Consider the following 17343-nt stretch of genomic DNA (forward strand, 5'->3'; position numbering starts at 1 on the left):
TAGTTATTGGAAGCTCCTCTCAAGTGTGAAGCACAGCATGAGAGAGAATACAAAAGATGCTTGTCTGATACTTTACAAACTGGGCCACTGAGGCTGGAGTCATGGACCAATCGGAGACAGGAGTCCACCCTTGGATGCTGAATGACAGATGATTGGTAGGTTGAAAGTGAATACAAGTACAAATGTTTGATACAATAGAGAAGAGCAAGCCAGTGGAGGGATGCAGAAAGGGAGGTGATTTGATCAAAACAACAGGCTAAGAAAATTATCTTTGCAGTAGTATTCTGAATGGATATGAGTGAGGCAAGACTGCATTTGTCAAGGCCAGAGAAAAGGATGTTGCAGTAGTAGACATGCAAGATTATGAGAGCCTGGATGAGAGTTTTAGCTGAATGGATGGATTGGAAAGATTGTATTTTAGAGATGTGTGAGGAACTTGCACACTGCCTACGTGAAGAATGAGAAGACGCCCAGGGATCAACATTTTGAGGTTGTGGGTGCTCGTTATAAAAAACTTTTGCAAGAGTCAGGAGTTACGGCCGTAGGAAATTCTCTGGTTTTGGTCTACCAGGTTTTATTTTTACTAAAATATTTGCCCCAAAGCAAACGCTCATTTCGCAACCAAAAATGGCAGTGTCATATCAGTATCGGCTGCTCTACCTCCATCAATGGAAAAACTGCATAAAGTCCAAACAAGAAAAATTATAAAACAGGTCTCTCTTAGAACCACATGTCCTACCTTGCAATTTTTGAGTCCGTCAAGTCCCTGGTGGTCCAGTGATGGGCCCAACACAGTGTCATTATGGTCAGAAGTCTGCCAGGATGAGGTGTCCAAAATTCCCAGTTGCCACTCACAGTGGCCTTAAGGCACAATTTATTTTTAACAAGGTTTTTGCAAACAATATACAGACACATTCAGACAGATGCCACAATCAGCAGCAATTTGAACACATGTAGCATTATGAGGGATTCCCTCAAGGCCCTGGGTGGAGGTGACCCAGACATGCTTTCATTTTTGCTCTTTTACAATCACCCTCCAATAAAACTTTGAAACAAACACTAGTCAAGAACAAAATTCTATGTTCAGCTCCTAAAAATCACACACAAGCCACAAAACAAGCAAGCCATGTCTACATGTACAGCGCTGCAGCTGTATTGATACAGCTGCACTACTGCAATGTGTCCGGTGAAGACGCTCTGTGCTGACAGGAGAGAGTTATCCCATCAGCATAAAAAAAATACATCACCCCCACGAGCGGCATAAGCTATGTCGGCAGTAGCTCTCCCGCCAACATAGCGCTGTGCACACTAGTGCTTATGTTGGTTTAACTTATGAAGCTCAGGGGGGTGAAATATTCAACCCCCTGAGCAACATAAGTTTCTCTAACACAGGCAGTAGTGAAGACATAGCCTCAGTGACCAAAAGAAATCACTCCACTAACTCATCCAAAATATGCACTTTTTTTGGTAGGTTAGCTGGCCAAAACCCCTCGAGACCACAAAATAATCCTAGACTGGAGTACAACTATCAGAAAGTATCACTGCTTGAAAAAGAAGATGCATCAGTACTGTGAGAGAAGTACCACCATGAATCAGGATTTGATAACCACCAATTTAAAAAAAAATCTAGACAGCTGTGACATATTTAATAAAAAAGTACTACAGAGCCCAAGGATAGTCACTGATGGGTAGTAAAAGAATTAAGAGAAGATGTACTGCTATCTTTACAAAGCTACTTTTGATGGTCCTTTGAGGATGGATAAGCTTTCAGAGATTTAGAAAAGAGAAAAAGTGCCCATTTTATGTGGGGGGTGGGGAGGAAAAGAGGACCAATCCACAGAATTACAGCAAATCAGATAATTCTGATGCCTGCTAAATTGCAAAACACAGATAAAAAGGAAATGAATTTGTAAAAAATAAGGTGATCTACAAATGGTATGAAGTATTCAAAAACTAATCATGCCAAAGTAACTATTTCTTTGAAAGGATAACAATATACTGGATAAAGGAAATATAGTGGACAGCATCTCTAAACTTCAGTAAGACATCTGATATGATCTTGCACAACTGTCTCACAGCAAACTAGAGAATGAAGAAGGTTGACTAGGCTATTGCACCAGAGAGCAGAATCTGGGGATTAGAGTAGGATGATGAATTAAATATGAGTCAACAATATAATGATGTCACCAAAAAGACAGATGCTATATTGGGTCATATTAGTAGACACATCCTATTAAAAACAAAGGAGGTAATTGTTCTTCTGGGCACTTGTTGGGCCTTGACTGGAGTACTCCAACAGCTAGAACCCTATAGGCAAACTGCACACTAATAATGTACGCTTCACACTAGCAATGCACACCAACTGTTCACATTTGGGCACAATATTTTTAAAGATGAATTACAAAGCCGTATATGGTTACATACTAAATTTATAAAAGGTTTGGAAAATAAGATCAATGAGGAAAGGGTACAATAATTTGACTTTCATTCTAGAGATAAGAGAAACAAATGGCCCTTGAATTATTTAAAAATATGAAAAAGATCTATGATAAAGACATGGGGATAATTGATTTTCATTAGTCATTGAGAATCAGATCAAAGGTTCATCTAGGCCAGTATCCTGTCTTCCGACTGTGGCCAATGCCAGGTGCCCCAGAGGGAATGAACAGAACAGGTAATCATCAAGTGATCCATCCCATGGCCCATTCCCAACTTCTGGCAAACAGAGGCTATGGTATCATCCCTGTCCATCTTGGCTAATAGCCATTGATGGACCTATCCTCCATGAACTTATCTAGTTCTTTTTTATGGGACACTTTGGGATTAAACATTAGCAGAAAATACCCTATAACAACAATCAGACAACAAAAAATGCTGCCAAAAATGCTGCATCATTCCAAGGGATGCTTTTAAAGTGAATTTACTACTTGTGAGAGGTACCAGTCTGATAGCCATGCAAAGTGATATCTGTTTCTCTACAGAACAGGACGAGCATTGAACTCCTGAGAATGCAGAGCTGTGGAGGTTATAGGAAGGAATGTTTCCCAACCATCCCCACTGAGCAGCTGTCATGGCAAGCTAACTTCTCTTCTGGATGGTTTGACCTAACACAAAATCAGAATTTTTTCAAGGGTATGTATGTTCAGCACTGAAGCCCAGGATCATACTGTTCTGGATAGGACCTGAAAACAAACAAGCTCATGGATTCCTAGACTCAATTTTACACATTTCCTTGTACATTGTATTTATCAAGCTTATACTTAGTCTGTTTTCGTTACCACCACTCCAATTAATAGCAGCTGAAATAAATGATGGCTCTAATTATAAAGATAGCTGGGATAAAATCATGGCCCAATGAACTCCATTTGAGTTTTGCCACTGGCTTCAACAGGGCCAAAATTTCACCTATCACCTACAAGAAAAAAGAAGAGAGGGGGAACTGTTTAGAAGAGATGCAGTGAGGCTCTTCCTTAATTATTTTCCCCATCACATGCTCAACTTACAGAAAAGGTTATATCATCATTATTTAAAGAGAAAACACACCACTAATAGCCTTTCAAAGTTACGTTATATGGGGAGGCTTTCAGGAGCAGAGCTTGGTGGATTTATCCTTTGAACAAAATCCACAAAAGAATGAGTATACAAATAATCTTTCTTTATACAGAAGCAATTTAACAGGAAGGTAATAGTTAAACACCCTGCTTCTTAAGAGAACTAGCCAATAAATCAATGTCCAAATTTATATCACTGCTCTACTTAAACATAGCTATAAGAATAATTTAAACCTTACAGCATAAAAGTCAGCTGATAATTTTTTTCTGACTAGCACCTAATAAAATTCATTCTTGCAGAATTGTGGAAAAGTTAAGTACAGTCCACCCTTCTTATAAAGTTTCCTGTTACAAGGTTGCATGGTTTACACATATGTTGTATTTTATTATTTAAAAAATTCCTCCTTATAGCACCCTCTTTGTTGTAACACTCAAATATACTTTGCCTCGAGGCCAAGACTATAATAAAAATAAAATGAATTCAGACAATTTGCTGAGAAAAGCTAGGTGGAGGGAGGGAGGAGTGGGTTTTAAATCCTTTTGCCTTCTTTTTTTGCTTGTAATTTTTTCATGCTATAATTTTTATTTTCTTTCTTTAAAACACTTTTTGTTTTTATTATTTCCTTTTATTTATGCAGTACCTGTAGAATAACTTCCAACAAATCTGTGCAGTTCTGAAAGCCATTTTATGATCTGGGAATCCTAATTTCAAAATCCGTACACGCTTGATCACTAGTATGACTGAACTCTACAGACTTTATCAACTTATTTCAAGAAGCTATATGAAGTGAGCTGAATTCACTGATCATTTTAAATCCATTTAGTACAAATATATTTTGTGCAATTAAATAAAAATGGAGTATAAACATTTTTCAGTGAAAATAAAGACACTATGCATAGAATTAATATACATCACTATAAAACAACTTCAAATATACTGTACGTATACATAGAGAAAATTAGCTCTGTCTAGTTAAGTATCTTGTGTGTCAAGAATTCCCACTTGTGGGACATGAGCTATCATGCATTATCTATTTAGTCCTTAGATGGAAGACAGCATTAAACTTTTATCATTTTTTTTTAAATTCAAGAAGCATTCAGGATGTTCATACATGCAGCTCAAAGTATCATTTTTCCCTCGCAACAATCATAAAACCCATCTGACACTTGGGAAAGGTCGCTTCATATTATGGCATTTGGCCATTGCCACATTTCATAGGCACTTTAGAAAGAGGCCTAGGAGTCAGGCAATTAGGAAACAGTTTGGGAGGCAAAGAATCTCAGTATCCAGTTCTTCATTATTATATTCTCACTACATTTTTAGTTTATACATATGCTGGCTGTTTTCCTGATTACTATTTGCTCTGGCACGTATCTGATTGCATGGATTTTAGGAATTTTTATTTATATCACAATATATAAGCCTATAGAAACGTCAAGCAATCACTTCATGATTTAAAAATGCTTCTGCACTCTTTCATACATCTTCATCAGAAATCTGTTCATCTCACTTAGAAACATCAATATCTCAAACTCATTTTCTATTATTAAAAATATTTGTAAAATACTTCGGCATTACGTAGGACTTTACTGACAGTTAACACATTCCTTGCCCAGAGAGTTTACAGTCCAATGGCCAGATTGTGGCCTGTCCTGAACAAGGCAATACAGGGGTCATAAGATGTCCCCTTACTTCTTTGCCCCTGAGCATCCTACTAGCACTTCCTATATGCAAGGGGAAGCAGGGTCCACAGAACTGGTATATATTCCCCTTGAGGTTTGCGGGAAAGGATAAGAGTGGAATGAACCTTGATTCCAACCCCTTCCCACCATGTCAAGGAGCTTATGCTGAGAAAGTATAAAACTGTGGCATTTTACTCTCTTTCTGGAGCAACTGGGAGACTGACTTATAAAGTCACAATCTCACTCCTGGACTGATCCAGGGGAAGCACAACAGCACTCTGTCCCTTACTATGAAGGAGATCACAAACTGATAATTTGCCCTCAGAGGACACTTAAGTATCTAAACATCAGATTAGGAGGAGGGAGGCTGTGGAGATTACTGATAAAGAGGCACAAGCAGTGATGAGCTGCCAAAATCTTAACAACGGGTTCCCTATAAAAAGTTCTGATTTAACAACGGGTTCCCTATAAAAAGTTCTGATTTAAGGGATGTGCGACAGCATGTATTTTTTGTACCAATAGGGTTACCATACGTCCATATTTTCCCAGGAGGTGATTAAGAACCGAAAAGCCTGACATGTCCAGGAAAATACAGATGTATTTTAACCCTACCTAAAGTTCTTTTTTAAAAAGATGGGGCTGAACTAGAAATGAGCTCCGTTTCACATGTGTGGGTGGTGATCAGGGACAGTCTCAATTTTTGGGTCTTTTTCTTATATAGGCTCCTATTACCCCTCACCCCCGCCCGATTTTTCACACTTGCTGTCTGGTCACTCTAGGGTGCGCACATGTGTGGGTACCAGCTGCTCCCTGCCCCCCCCCTCATTAAAGCAGGTGTGCAGGGTTACTGCCCTGGGAACTGCAGGGCACCAGTGGATGTGGGGCTGGCTGCAGATAGGGGCGTGGGGCAGGGCTAGCTGGAGGCAGGGAGTGACACGGGCTGGCTGTGGGCAGGTGATGCAGATGGGCGGGCTGCGGGTGGCTGTAGGCAGGGGGTGGCTGCGGGCGGCTGTGGGCAGGGGGTGGCTGGGGGCAGGGGGTGGGGCAGGGGCTGGCTGGGGGCAGGGGGTGGCTGGGGCTGGCTGGGGGCAGGGAAGGCGGGGGAGGGGTGCAGACACTCACACGGGGGGGGGAGGCTGGGAGCAGCAGGACGCAGCCGGGGATTCACGGGGCAGCAGCAGGAGCCCCAGGGCCAGAGGTCCAAAGAGCAGGAGCAGCAACAGGGCCAGGAGGCAGCTCACATGGCTCTCGCAGCACAGCACAGCGCCCCCCAGCGGCCGGGAGGAGGAATTACAGGCTTCCCAGGCAGAGCCCATCAAAGCTTCCCTCGCAGGGAAGCTAGTTAACAAGCGGTTCTAAAACCGCTTCTAAATTTAACAACAGGTTCGTGCGAACCGGTGCGAACCGGTTCCAGCTCACCCCTGGGCACAAGGGACTGTGCTTAAAGAAGAATTTGAACAGAGTGAGGGAGAAGAGAGTGTGATGGATAAGGACAGAATGACTGTTCCTAAACACAGAAGCAAAATCATAGAGGGAAGAAATAGAAAGTTAATAAAAAAGCAGGGTGGGAGACAAGAGCAGAGGAATAAGGCAAAAGGAGTGGCAAGAAATAGGGCTGAATAGTGGACGAGAGCGATTCTGAAGTTATGCAGGACAAGAAATTTCACACTAAATCTTACATCCATATGCCAGAGTTTTTGTGAAGTACATTGCACTACTTTTTAAAAATCATTTTGGACGGAGGTGGGGGAACGCATTATAATTGCAATTACAGTCTCCTCTACTGCATTAAACAAAACTCATTGAAGCAGCTATAGAGGCATATAATACTGACAGCATGTTAAGAAGTGAACAGTTCACTTTACCACCACCTGAACTTTAAGATGTTTTCAAGATCCTGGTGTCCTTCTAAAGCCTTTAATGGATAAGGGCCTAGCTAACAAACAGTAACAGTAAAGTTGAAGGGCCTCAGAGTGAAATTTGTGGGAGCATTACATTAGCAGCGGAGAGCTTTTGCTTGTGAACTGCACGCATGGCCCATGTCTATCCACTTTTAAAATAGTGCATGACCAGCTGCTTTACATAGTCCTTCTCTAAACTAGAAAATAATTATCCTAAAAAAAAAACACACACACACAAAAACAAACAAACAAAAAACAACCACCACCCTCCAAGGCTTATTCAGTAAAAATAAAGGGCTGCTTTGAAAATAATCACCAATACATATTCCATGTTGTCTAAGAGGCACACAAAATTATTAGGATTTTTAGAATTGTCAGTAAAATTCAGTAAACTTTCAGTAATATTACAGGCTAATTTGAAAAAATATAAAATTTAAATCCTTGATTGAAAGGCATCTTTTCCTGTGTGCTTCTCCCCGCCCCCCCTCACTTTAATTAAAACCAGAGTACACAAACTCTTTATGCATAGGGACTCCATTAATGACTCCCTGGTCCAGCTCCCCATATACTCAGCTTACAAACTACAGCTGGTTTGCCAGTTGCAAGTGCTGGTCTGAGAAATCACCTACTGTTTGTTAAAATGGGGTTTCTCAGCTACTCGTAAGTGGGATCTGCTGCAGAAGGACAGCTAATAGCCTCCAATTAGGATTGGAGAGGAAAATTAATCATTCCAGAGCTTTATTGGAGGGGCATAAATGGAATCAATGGGCATATTTAAGGGGGAAGAGGACTGCAGGACACAGATGAGAAGACAAGACCTGAGGGACAGTACGAGGATGCTGTCCCTCCCATCTTTGTCCCCAGAAATGCAACCTCTGCAATGGCCAGTGCATTGCAAGATAAATATCTCTAGTACATTGTAACTAGGCTTAAGAGAACACTACTCTGGATGTAGGACTTCTCTACTCATTCCACATGGCTATGTGGACCCTCATTTGTACTTTAAGCACTATATAAGAGTGAGGTGGTATTATTTAACCATATATGTGTAATTGGTTAAAGTAAAAATGGTTTAATTATCTAGTGTAGAACTATCTTGTTTCTCTTATACAAAGAGAAAGTGAGGGGAAAGGGTATGAGAAATAAGAGGAGTAACAGTGGGAAAGAATGCAAATGTGTGAAAGTGGGAGAGAGTGAATGAATGGAGAGCAGATGATGATTGGGGAGTATGAAATGAATAAAGAGGGAGTGAGATAGAGAGGAAGGAAGGAAGGGAATGCAGAGGGACACAGTGTTTGGGAGAGTACACTCAGATCTAAAACTTGGGCATGGATGGTCATTCGTTCCACCTACAGGAAAAATATTAGAGGAAACACTGTTCCACCGGCCCTCTGGCACAAGCCATGGAGACACACTTGTGTCCTAGGTTCCAAGGGGTCTGCAATGATCCAGCAATGGATATGTGCACTCTTTCTTCTCTCTCCTATTCCCAGGGGTTATTGAGGGGCCTAGCATGCACAATCCACTTGTGTATGGCTGTGCAGAGGTGGTGCTGCTGTCCAAAATAGACGTAATCAATCATTATGGGAGTGTAAATATATTTTGGCAAAATATATACTTATAGTGTTCCTGCAAAACTTGAAGTCCTCATATGCATCGTGCCCTGAACCAAGAATAAGTCTCACTTGGTGCCAACACCCTCTGATTGATCTTTTCCATTAAGAGGCAAGTTCTCTCTTCCTACAGCTAAATTTCTTATGTTAGGATGATAAGTTTACTGCTTATTCCCCAGCCCTATTGATATTGACACATAAAGATTGTATATTACTGCTGTATCACACTTTGATAAATTAAAACAGTATCAAGGTAAACATTCAGAGGTAAGAAATGTATTTCTGTGCACCATAAGCCATAAAATTCACTTGCTTCATTCCATCCAAATCCTAACAAGAGCCACAAAATTTAACATCGGGCATCATTACTACTATCTGGCATGCTGAAAGAAACACTAAACGGGCATGTTGAGATGTTCAGTTAAGTACTTTCCATCATTTAAACAGAGTATCTCCTGTGCGTCCAAGTGTGGCATACAGACTATGCCCACATGGCAGCTGGGAGGTGTAATCCCCAACACAGATACACAGGCATATGCTAGATATGCTCAAGTTAGCCCCTAAAAATAGCAATATGGCCATGAAGGCTCAAGCGAGTCCAAGCAGTGCCCATGCCACTGCAGCCACGGCTATTTTTTAGGTGGTAGCGCAAGCAGAGCTAACGTGTGTATGTCTAACCACAATGGGAATTACATTTCCTGGTTGTTGTGTAGAAAGACCCACAATGGCTTTAAATTAGCAAAAGGAATTATGGTACTAATATTCAGGGCCACTGCCCCAAGGGGTATATTGGATTCAAGTTATGCAGCACTGCAGTAGAATCTGTACAATATCTATTATATTTAATTTCAATTTATTCTCCCTAACACTTTCAATATTCCGCAAAATTTTCCTTAAATACATAGCCACACTCTTAATGGTGTCAGCTCTGACAGGGCATTTGGGTGCCAAAAGCCTCAAGAAGGTGTGGCAAATCATTTTGATTTTTGGTGAGCAGAAGCCTGTTGAAGCTCTTTGGCTTTCTTGGGATGGGATGTATTTCATCCTTCACTTCACCTTTGTGGGCAGAGGTGAGGTAACAAATTTTGGAGGAGATGGAGGACTTCTCCATTCTTCACCCAAGCAAGACTTGATGACAACCTGCAATATCGCACACACACTAATTTCTGGCACTACAAACCGTAACAGGGTATCTCAGTTTAATGATTCTGCTAAAATGATTGGAAGCAAAATAATTAATAATATTGACATTTAAATTATCCTTATTAGAATTCAGACTGAACACCACACTAACACTAATAAGAGAGACTTTCAGAGATATTATTTAAAGCTGCTGGTAGAGTTAGGCAGACATCACTGCATCAGTTGATACTGAAGATTATACTTGAAACCAAAAAGGCGAGAGGGAGGTAGTGTGTGTGTAAAATGAAAGTTTAGATTTTGGAGCAGAAAACTAGCCAAATCTGCAACAGTTTCTCCCTGCCTCCTCCCCCCAGTGTTTTCCAGTAAGTGAAAGTCAAATTCACCTCCTCCCCTTTTCTACAAAAACCCCATAAACCATGAAAAACATTTGGTTTTAGTCAATAAAATACTTTCTGCAGAGCAGGTTTTCAGCAAAAGTATTTTTGTATTTTCCACACCTCGTTAAGTCTTACAGTAAATGCACCTGTAGAACCAGACCATCAGAAGCAGTGTTATAAGTGTAGCAAAACCAATGACTGTAACCAGAGGACCATCTAGTGGTGGTTCGGCCACATCTCATGCCCTGCCCATTGTGCTGTAGCTATTTAAAGAAAATATAAATATACACTGCTGTCCTTAGAAATAAATCATAAATTTGTAGAGGGGCAACTCTGGCAGCTTCTTGAGTGCTCAGAGTTCCTAAAGCTTGATTATTTGGGTGACAGGTCTGGGTATGAGACAGAAACTACAGTGGTTGCATTAACTGATTCACTGCTCCTAGCAATGAAGGAAGACAAAATGTGTCCAAGCAGACTGAGATTAGTCAGCAGCTTTTGATACCAATCCTAAAGTTCTGTTAACTCACTAGTAGATCCTGGTAGGAATGGATAAAGTTGCAATTGAATGACTCCATTCTTATACTCGGAGGACAGTCATGGGCAATATTTCCTCTATCCCAAGAGCTCTCTCCTACAGCATAACACAAGAGTCCCCGCCCCTGTTATCCCACCAATTCCATGTGTATATCAGGCTGACAGCATCAGTAAAGAGACAGGGCTGTACTGTATTCAATATAACATACTTCTCCAACACATCTCACCAAGCCAGTTCAACACAATAAATAATCCAATGTTACAGTGAGTTTGAGGCTTGGACAAAGGCTAGCTGACTGCAACTTAGTCCAGACAAGACAAAGATAAAGTTGGTAGGTTGGGGGAAGAAGCCAGAGAGTTGGTAAAGCTTTTATTGGTGCTCATGACCGAAAGAGAGCCAATGCCATTTGTAAAAGCATATAACCTAAGTTTATTATCAGAGACAGACTTCTCTTGGAAGCCAAGTTAGTGGCGGTCACTGGGAGCACATTTTCCCCCCATCTGGCAAGATGAGTCATGCCTTTTCTCTCTGATGTGGACCTTATCGGTATCTTTGTGACTTTGAGACACTTTGCTGTAATGTGTTCTTTGTGAGACAACATCTTGAGAACAAGCAGAAAGTGAAGTTCACACAAAATGTGTTGAACCACTTGCTACAGAGTTGCACATTGGGAACACATTATGCCAGTGTTCCACAATTTGTATTAGCTATCAATAGGAATACAAGATAATGATTTCAAACCATCTAGGGCTGTTAATTTGATATCGCCTCTTTCTGTGTGTCACTCTACCACAACTGCCATCAGTAGAGGAGCTTGAGTCGGAATTCACCACTAAAGGGGAGAAAGTAGCTGGCAGGGTCCTGCAGAAGGGGTCTTCCACTTTGGAACTTTGATCAAACAAGTTGGGGAGTGAGCTCAGATTTGTTAACTTTCTAGACATGCAAGAAAGTGCCTCTTTTTTTTGGGCCCTCAAGGAGAGGGGATGGTGACTCCCAACAGGAGAGGACTGGGGGAGGTTTGGGCTCATTTAACTCTCATCTACTGATGAATATTTCTCTGTCAGCCCTTAACAATGTATTGTTATTTGTGTTATGTGTTTTTATTTTATGGAATGGATGACTAGACATTGAATAGTCATCTAGAAAAATGTATGTACAAAACGTCAAGTTAGGAGCCACAATTTGTTTAGTTTCAATTATTTTTATTTTCATCCTATAATTCACAGTACCTTTCATTCAGGGGAAAATATGGGAGCCCTCTAGTGGTTAAACACATGCATATTTACATAAAGTCAGATTTTGATACCCCCTACTCAAAATGAGTAGCATTAACTTCCCAAGTAGTCAAATTGATTTCTGCAAATAATGGTTCAGTAAGGCCCCCAAACCTGCAAACACTTACATATGTGCATACATAAAGCATGTGCAAAAAAGTGTTTCCAGGATAACGGGAGCAAAGCATTTAAAATTTGGCTGCAGAAGTTAACTGAAGACTGTAATACAATGAATAACAAAATGTCTACTTAACATTTCAAAGGATAACATTACATAGACTTTCTTTTAAAAAAAGATTTAATAGGGCAGATGGAACAGAAGGTGGAGAAACCAAAAACAAAAAACACACACACAGCAGTCCGGAGAGTAAAGAGGACTACTCTATTTTTATTATCCAACCTTGGCAAAATGCATAACGTGACTTAAATGTATTAAAACAAAAGAAATTTTCAATATCTGAATTATTACAAGGAAAGGAAATTTGGGTTTTATTTGTTTATTAATATAGTTTTAACGTAAGTGTCCTTATGAGCTAATATCCTTATTTCAACACTTGATTTTTAATTATCCTAGCATATTCTGTATTTAACTTGCTTATTTTAGGTTCATTGATATGTTAAAAACAAAAGCAAAATAAATGATACTTCCTAACTGTTCTCATCCAAACTAGTAATCTAAAGATGGTAGCATCATAAAAACTCCCAAAAAGAAGCTTACTAGCATTTTCAGAAGAGGGCCAGGATTGAATGAGGATCAAAATGAACTATTCTTGAGGCTCTACTTAATTTGCAATATTGTGGATCCTGCAATATTAGGTTTCCACCACAATTTTATCAGCTGCCTGGGCGGCTGGGTGTCCCGCTGTCAGCCAGAGCCCCAGACATTAATGACCGTAATATTGTTGCAGCAAAATGTCTGGCTATCAAAAACAATTAGCAGGCATAACATAATACCTGAGTGTTTATATTGTTCCAGGAAATTTTTCTTAAATAGGTCTTCTCTGGCTTTTCCAAATTACCGCAGTTAATAAAGGTCCATTATTACATTTCAGCTATTTGCATGTCTTGTCTGCAACTCGGCCACAATTATTTGACAATCATTCAAGTAGGGCCTTAACTATTCTTCGATTCCTAGACATTCCCTGCTAAATGTAACATAGCCCCAAAGTGGGAAAGCTTGCATGTGCCACAAGCCCACGTTGTTCTTGATCAGTCTAAAATTCACTTAGAATTAATTTACCTTTCACACCACCAAATGGTCCATAAGTCATATTGCAGGCTGTTCGCTGAAGATTGTGTTCATACATAAGTTTGATCTGATACTGGTTCCCATGTTCCACATTTCCCAAAGTTCCTGTGAAAAAACAAGGAACAATATATATGTCTAATTTTTAACTCTTCTGGTTCACGTGAAGGAAAAACAGGAACTTTTTTAGATTATTGAAGAACATTATATGGTGAGGCCTTATCTATTATTAGTTGCTTTGGGAGAGGTGTGAAGGTTGACAATGATATATTTTTAGGAAAGTGGCAAACATATTTATTATTTGTACATCAGCAGTACACAGAGGCCAAAAACAGGAATGGGGTTCCATTATGCTAAGCACTGTATAAACAAAGTAAGAGATAGTGCCTGCCCTGAAGACAACTCTGTGTTTGAGCAAAGGAATCTCACACCTTTAGACAGTATATGGTTCAACTATTTGATCAGAAATCAATTTACTCACCCAAAGAAGGCAAAACAAAATGTTTTGCATTACAATTTTGCAGTTCTAGGAGCCAATAAACAAAGTATGCCTCACAATTTATTTCAGCCAAAACATCTTAATCTCCTTAAAAGAGACTAAATTAGGCAGGGGTGAAAGTAACTTAAAGGAGACTTTCCGGTACGCCAGAGTCCTGAGCCGGCGTGGCCTCAACAGGAAGAGGTGGGGCCTTTCAAGATTTAAAGGCCCTGGGGCTCCGGCTGTGGCTGGGAGCTCCAGGGCCTTTAAATCACTCTGGAGCTACCAGCTGCAGAGGCAGCTGGGAGCCCCGGGGCTCAGAGGCAAATTAAAGGGCCCAGGGCTCTGGCCACCGTGGACCTCCAGGCCCTTTAAATCACCACGGGAGCCCTGCCGCCGCTACCCCAGGGCGGCAGAGCTCGGCCTAGGGCTAGGGCTGGGGTAGCGGTGGCAGGGCTCCGGCAGTGATTTGAAGGGCCCAGGGCTCTGGCCGCTGCGGGGAGCCCCGGGTCCTTTAAAGCAGGGGTCCCCAACCTTTTTAGGTCCAGGGACCGGTTTCGTTTGCGGGACCCTCCGCAGGCGTGCCTGCGGGAGGTCCAGCTGAGCCGCGGGACGAGCGCTCCCTCCGCAGTCGTGCCTGCGGGAGGTCCGCTGCTCTCGGGGCTCAGCTGGAGCTTCCGCAGGCACGCCTGCGGAGGGAGCGCTCGTCCCGCGGCTCAGCTGGACCTCCCGCAGGCATGCCTGCGGAAGCTCCACTGGGTCAGTTCGCGGCCCGGTTTCTAAGAGGCCGCGGACTGGTACCGGGCCGCGGACCGGGGGTTGGGGACCCCTGCTTTAAAGTGTCACTGGAGCTCCAGCAGTGGGGCTTGGGTGGTGCTTTAAAGGGCTTGGGTAGCGCTCCCCAAAGGGGCCGGAGCTCCAGGACCTTTAAATCCCGATCAGAGCACAGCTCCCCGCTGGGCTCCGGCAGCAGGGCTCCGGCAGAGATTTAAAGGGCCCAGTGCTCCTGCCACTGCAGGGAGCCCCAGGCCCTTTAAATCCCGGCCAGGGCTCCGGCAGCCGGGGCTCGAGCAGCGCTTTAAAGGGCCCGAGGCTCCCTGCAGGGGCCGGAGCTCCAGGACCTTTAAAACCCCGCCTGAGCCTGGCTGCCAGAACTCCAGAGGTGATTTAAAGGGCTTGGGGCTCTTGCTGGTACACCGTACCGGACCATACCAGCTTACTTTCACCTCTGAAATTAGGTCACATCAGCTCATAACTCAGTTTTTGCAGTATGTTTCTAATGGTTGACAGAAAACTAATAATTACCCAAGTAGTGACTCAGTGTAGTGCTGGACACTACAGATGGCATATACATATTTTTATAATTCCCCAAACATTATAACAACTTAAAGGTCCTGCAGACTGATGCCTGGAGATATTTCAGAGGTATATAATCTATATCTCAGAGGTATCTGCAAGAGCTTGGCGTTGGTATCTTTGGGGAATTAATCAAATTTGAAAAATCATACTTTTAAAATTTGGAAAATCTCTTGAGAACCAGAATAGTAAGTTTAGGGCTGTGGTTGATGTAATGCTCAACAATGTAAGGACTATGTAGTCTAAAATGGGGATTATCATCATTTGAAGCACCTATATTCCATGCTTCATCATCTAAATTGAATCCAATCATTGTTGATTTGAGCTTTTCTCCCTTGAGCTCTGCAGCACCAAAAAAGTTTCCTACTACCCCAAATAATACTGTTACTTGCCCCAGACCCCAGCCCTACTACGTGAACAAAGAGAGCACAATTGTGAACAAATCTGTACACCACTACTTGTTCAGCTACAGACTACTTGTCAGTGGATCTAACAGTAATAAACCTAACTTTCTGTAATCATTTGTGGAATGTTAATATAGTCTGGTCAAGATTAAGGAGGATCCTTTTGGCCTACAAATTGGGGATTATTTCAAAATCTCTAAAACTGAAGTCATGTTTAGCAACTGTGGAAGAAATGTTAAAAAATGTGGCACCAAAAGGAGTTTTTTGTTTTGTGTCTTAGAGATCCAAGAATTCAGTTTCATATTTGATTATGTACTGCAAACAATACATCTGCATCAGTCTTGTCACATTCAGACCTTCTACACTCTAAAGGAGGGGAAGAATAAGCAGGTTTACCCTTTCATTTTGCTATTCCGGCCTCCTCACCTTCGCTAATACATCTTCCCCAGAGCTACCCTTCAAACCTCTAAGCTACTTGCAAAAATTATTTTCTTATTTTAAAGCAAGTATCAAGCATTTAATGTTTAATAAACTTTAGCTCATTTTTAAAAACAATTGTATTTACAGGGCATCTTTATCTGCCAACAGTTTGCTCATTGGAGCTCTGAGCATCAGCCTCTGTATTCAAAGTTGTAACATAAGAAGCTTTTATTGACAAACACACTACTATTGACACAGTTCTATTGACAAACACACACTATTACTTTTGTTTGTCCATGCTCAAGTTTAATATTAATCTGCCACATGCTCTCTAAAATAATTCTCTGAATGGTAAAGCTTGTAACAAAGCTCAGAACGTGCCAAATGGTTCAGCAGCAGAGCTACTGCTTCCACAACGTAGATCTGCAACATCACTCTTCAAGCAAAGGGGAACATGGAATATTGCAGAGGTAACACTAGTGCTTCCCTTTGAAGAGTGCAGTCTACATAACTACAACTCATTAGTGCCTGGGCACAGAACAATTCAACACTCAGAGCAAGCTGCCTGCTCTCTATTAGCCACAGGGTACATTTTATACACAATTGATACTATATGACAAAGAAGGACCGAGAGTGTGTAAGGGCTAGTCTACACTTACAAGCCGGGTCGACGCGGTGAGTTCGACTTCTCGGAGTTCGAACTATTGCGTCTAATCTGGACGCGATAGTTCGAACTCCGGAAGCGCTGCGGTCGACTCCGGTACTCCACCACTGCAAAAGGCGGTGGCGGAGTCGACCTTGGAGCCGCGGACTTCGATTCCGCGGCGTCTGGACGGGTGAGTAGTTCGAACTAGGGTACTTCGAATTCAGCAACGCTATTCACGTAACTGAATTTGCGTACCCTAGTTCGACCCCGCTTCTTAGTGTGGACCAGCCCTAAGAGAAGAAACATCAGTCCAGAATGGAGGGACAGTGCGAGAGTCCTTGAAACACTTTGACTGCGACTTTGCACTGTCAGATCCAGAGAAACTTCTCATTACACATGCTTAGTCAGGCCAGATAGCTAAACTGATCAATAGCAAAAAAAGAAGGCAGACAGAGAGAGAGACAGCTATTCTCGACAGTTTTTGTTGTTGTTTTTTTACCTGAGACAGCATACACACACAGTTTTCTGCAATGCAGTACAGCCAGATGAAGTAGTTCAGTACCACTGACAATGAGGGGAGGAAAAAAGGAGAAAATTTGCAAGTGAGTTTCCAGTAAATTGTAGCACTGAGGGCCTAATCTAAGACACATTGAAGTCAATATAAAGCCTCCAGGTGGACTTCCCCGGGCTTTGGATCAGGCCCCAAATTCTCAAGT

General features: G+C 41.8%; 1 protein-coding gene across 8 annotated transcripts in view; it reads right to left on the bottom strand.

The window, feature by feature from the left end:
* Positions 1-17343, bottom strand: part of BBS9 (Bardet-Biedl syndrome 9) — a 519285-nt gene that overhangs the window by 494163 nt on the left and 7779 nt on the right. For all 8 annotated transcript variants that reach the window (XM_045005718.1, XM_045005716.1, XM_045005719.1 and 5 more), the window contains exons 4-5: positions 17127-17191; positions 13318-13431 (exon numbers count right to left, since the gene is read on the bottom strand). In XM_045005718.1, the coding sequence (XP_044861653.1) occupies positions 13318-13431; positions 17127-17191 (179 nt within the window). The remainder of the gene's footprint in view (positions 1-13317; positions 13432-17126; positions 17192-17343) is intronic.

This window comes from Mauremys mutica, chromosome 2, assembly GCF_020497125.1.
Source record: "Mauremys mutica isolate MM-2020 ecotype Southern chromosome 2, ASM2049712v1, whole genome shotgun sequence".
Taxonomy (NCBI): Eukaryota; Metazoa; Chordata; order Testudines; family Geoemydidae; genus Mauremys; species Mauremys mutica.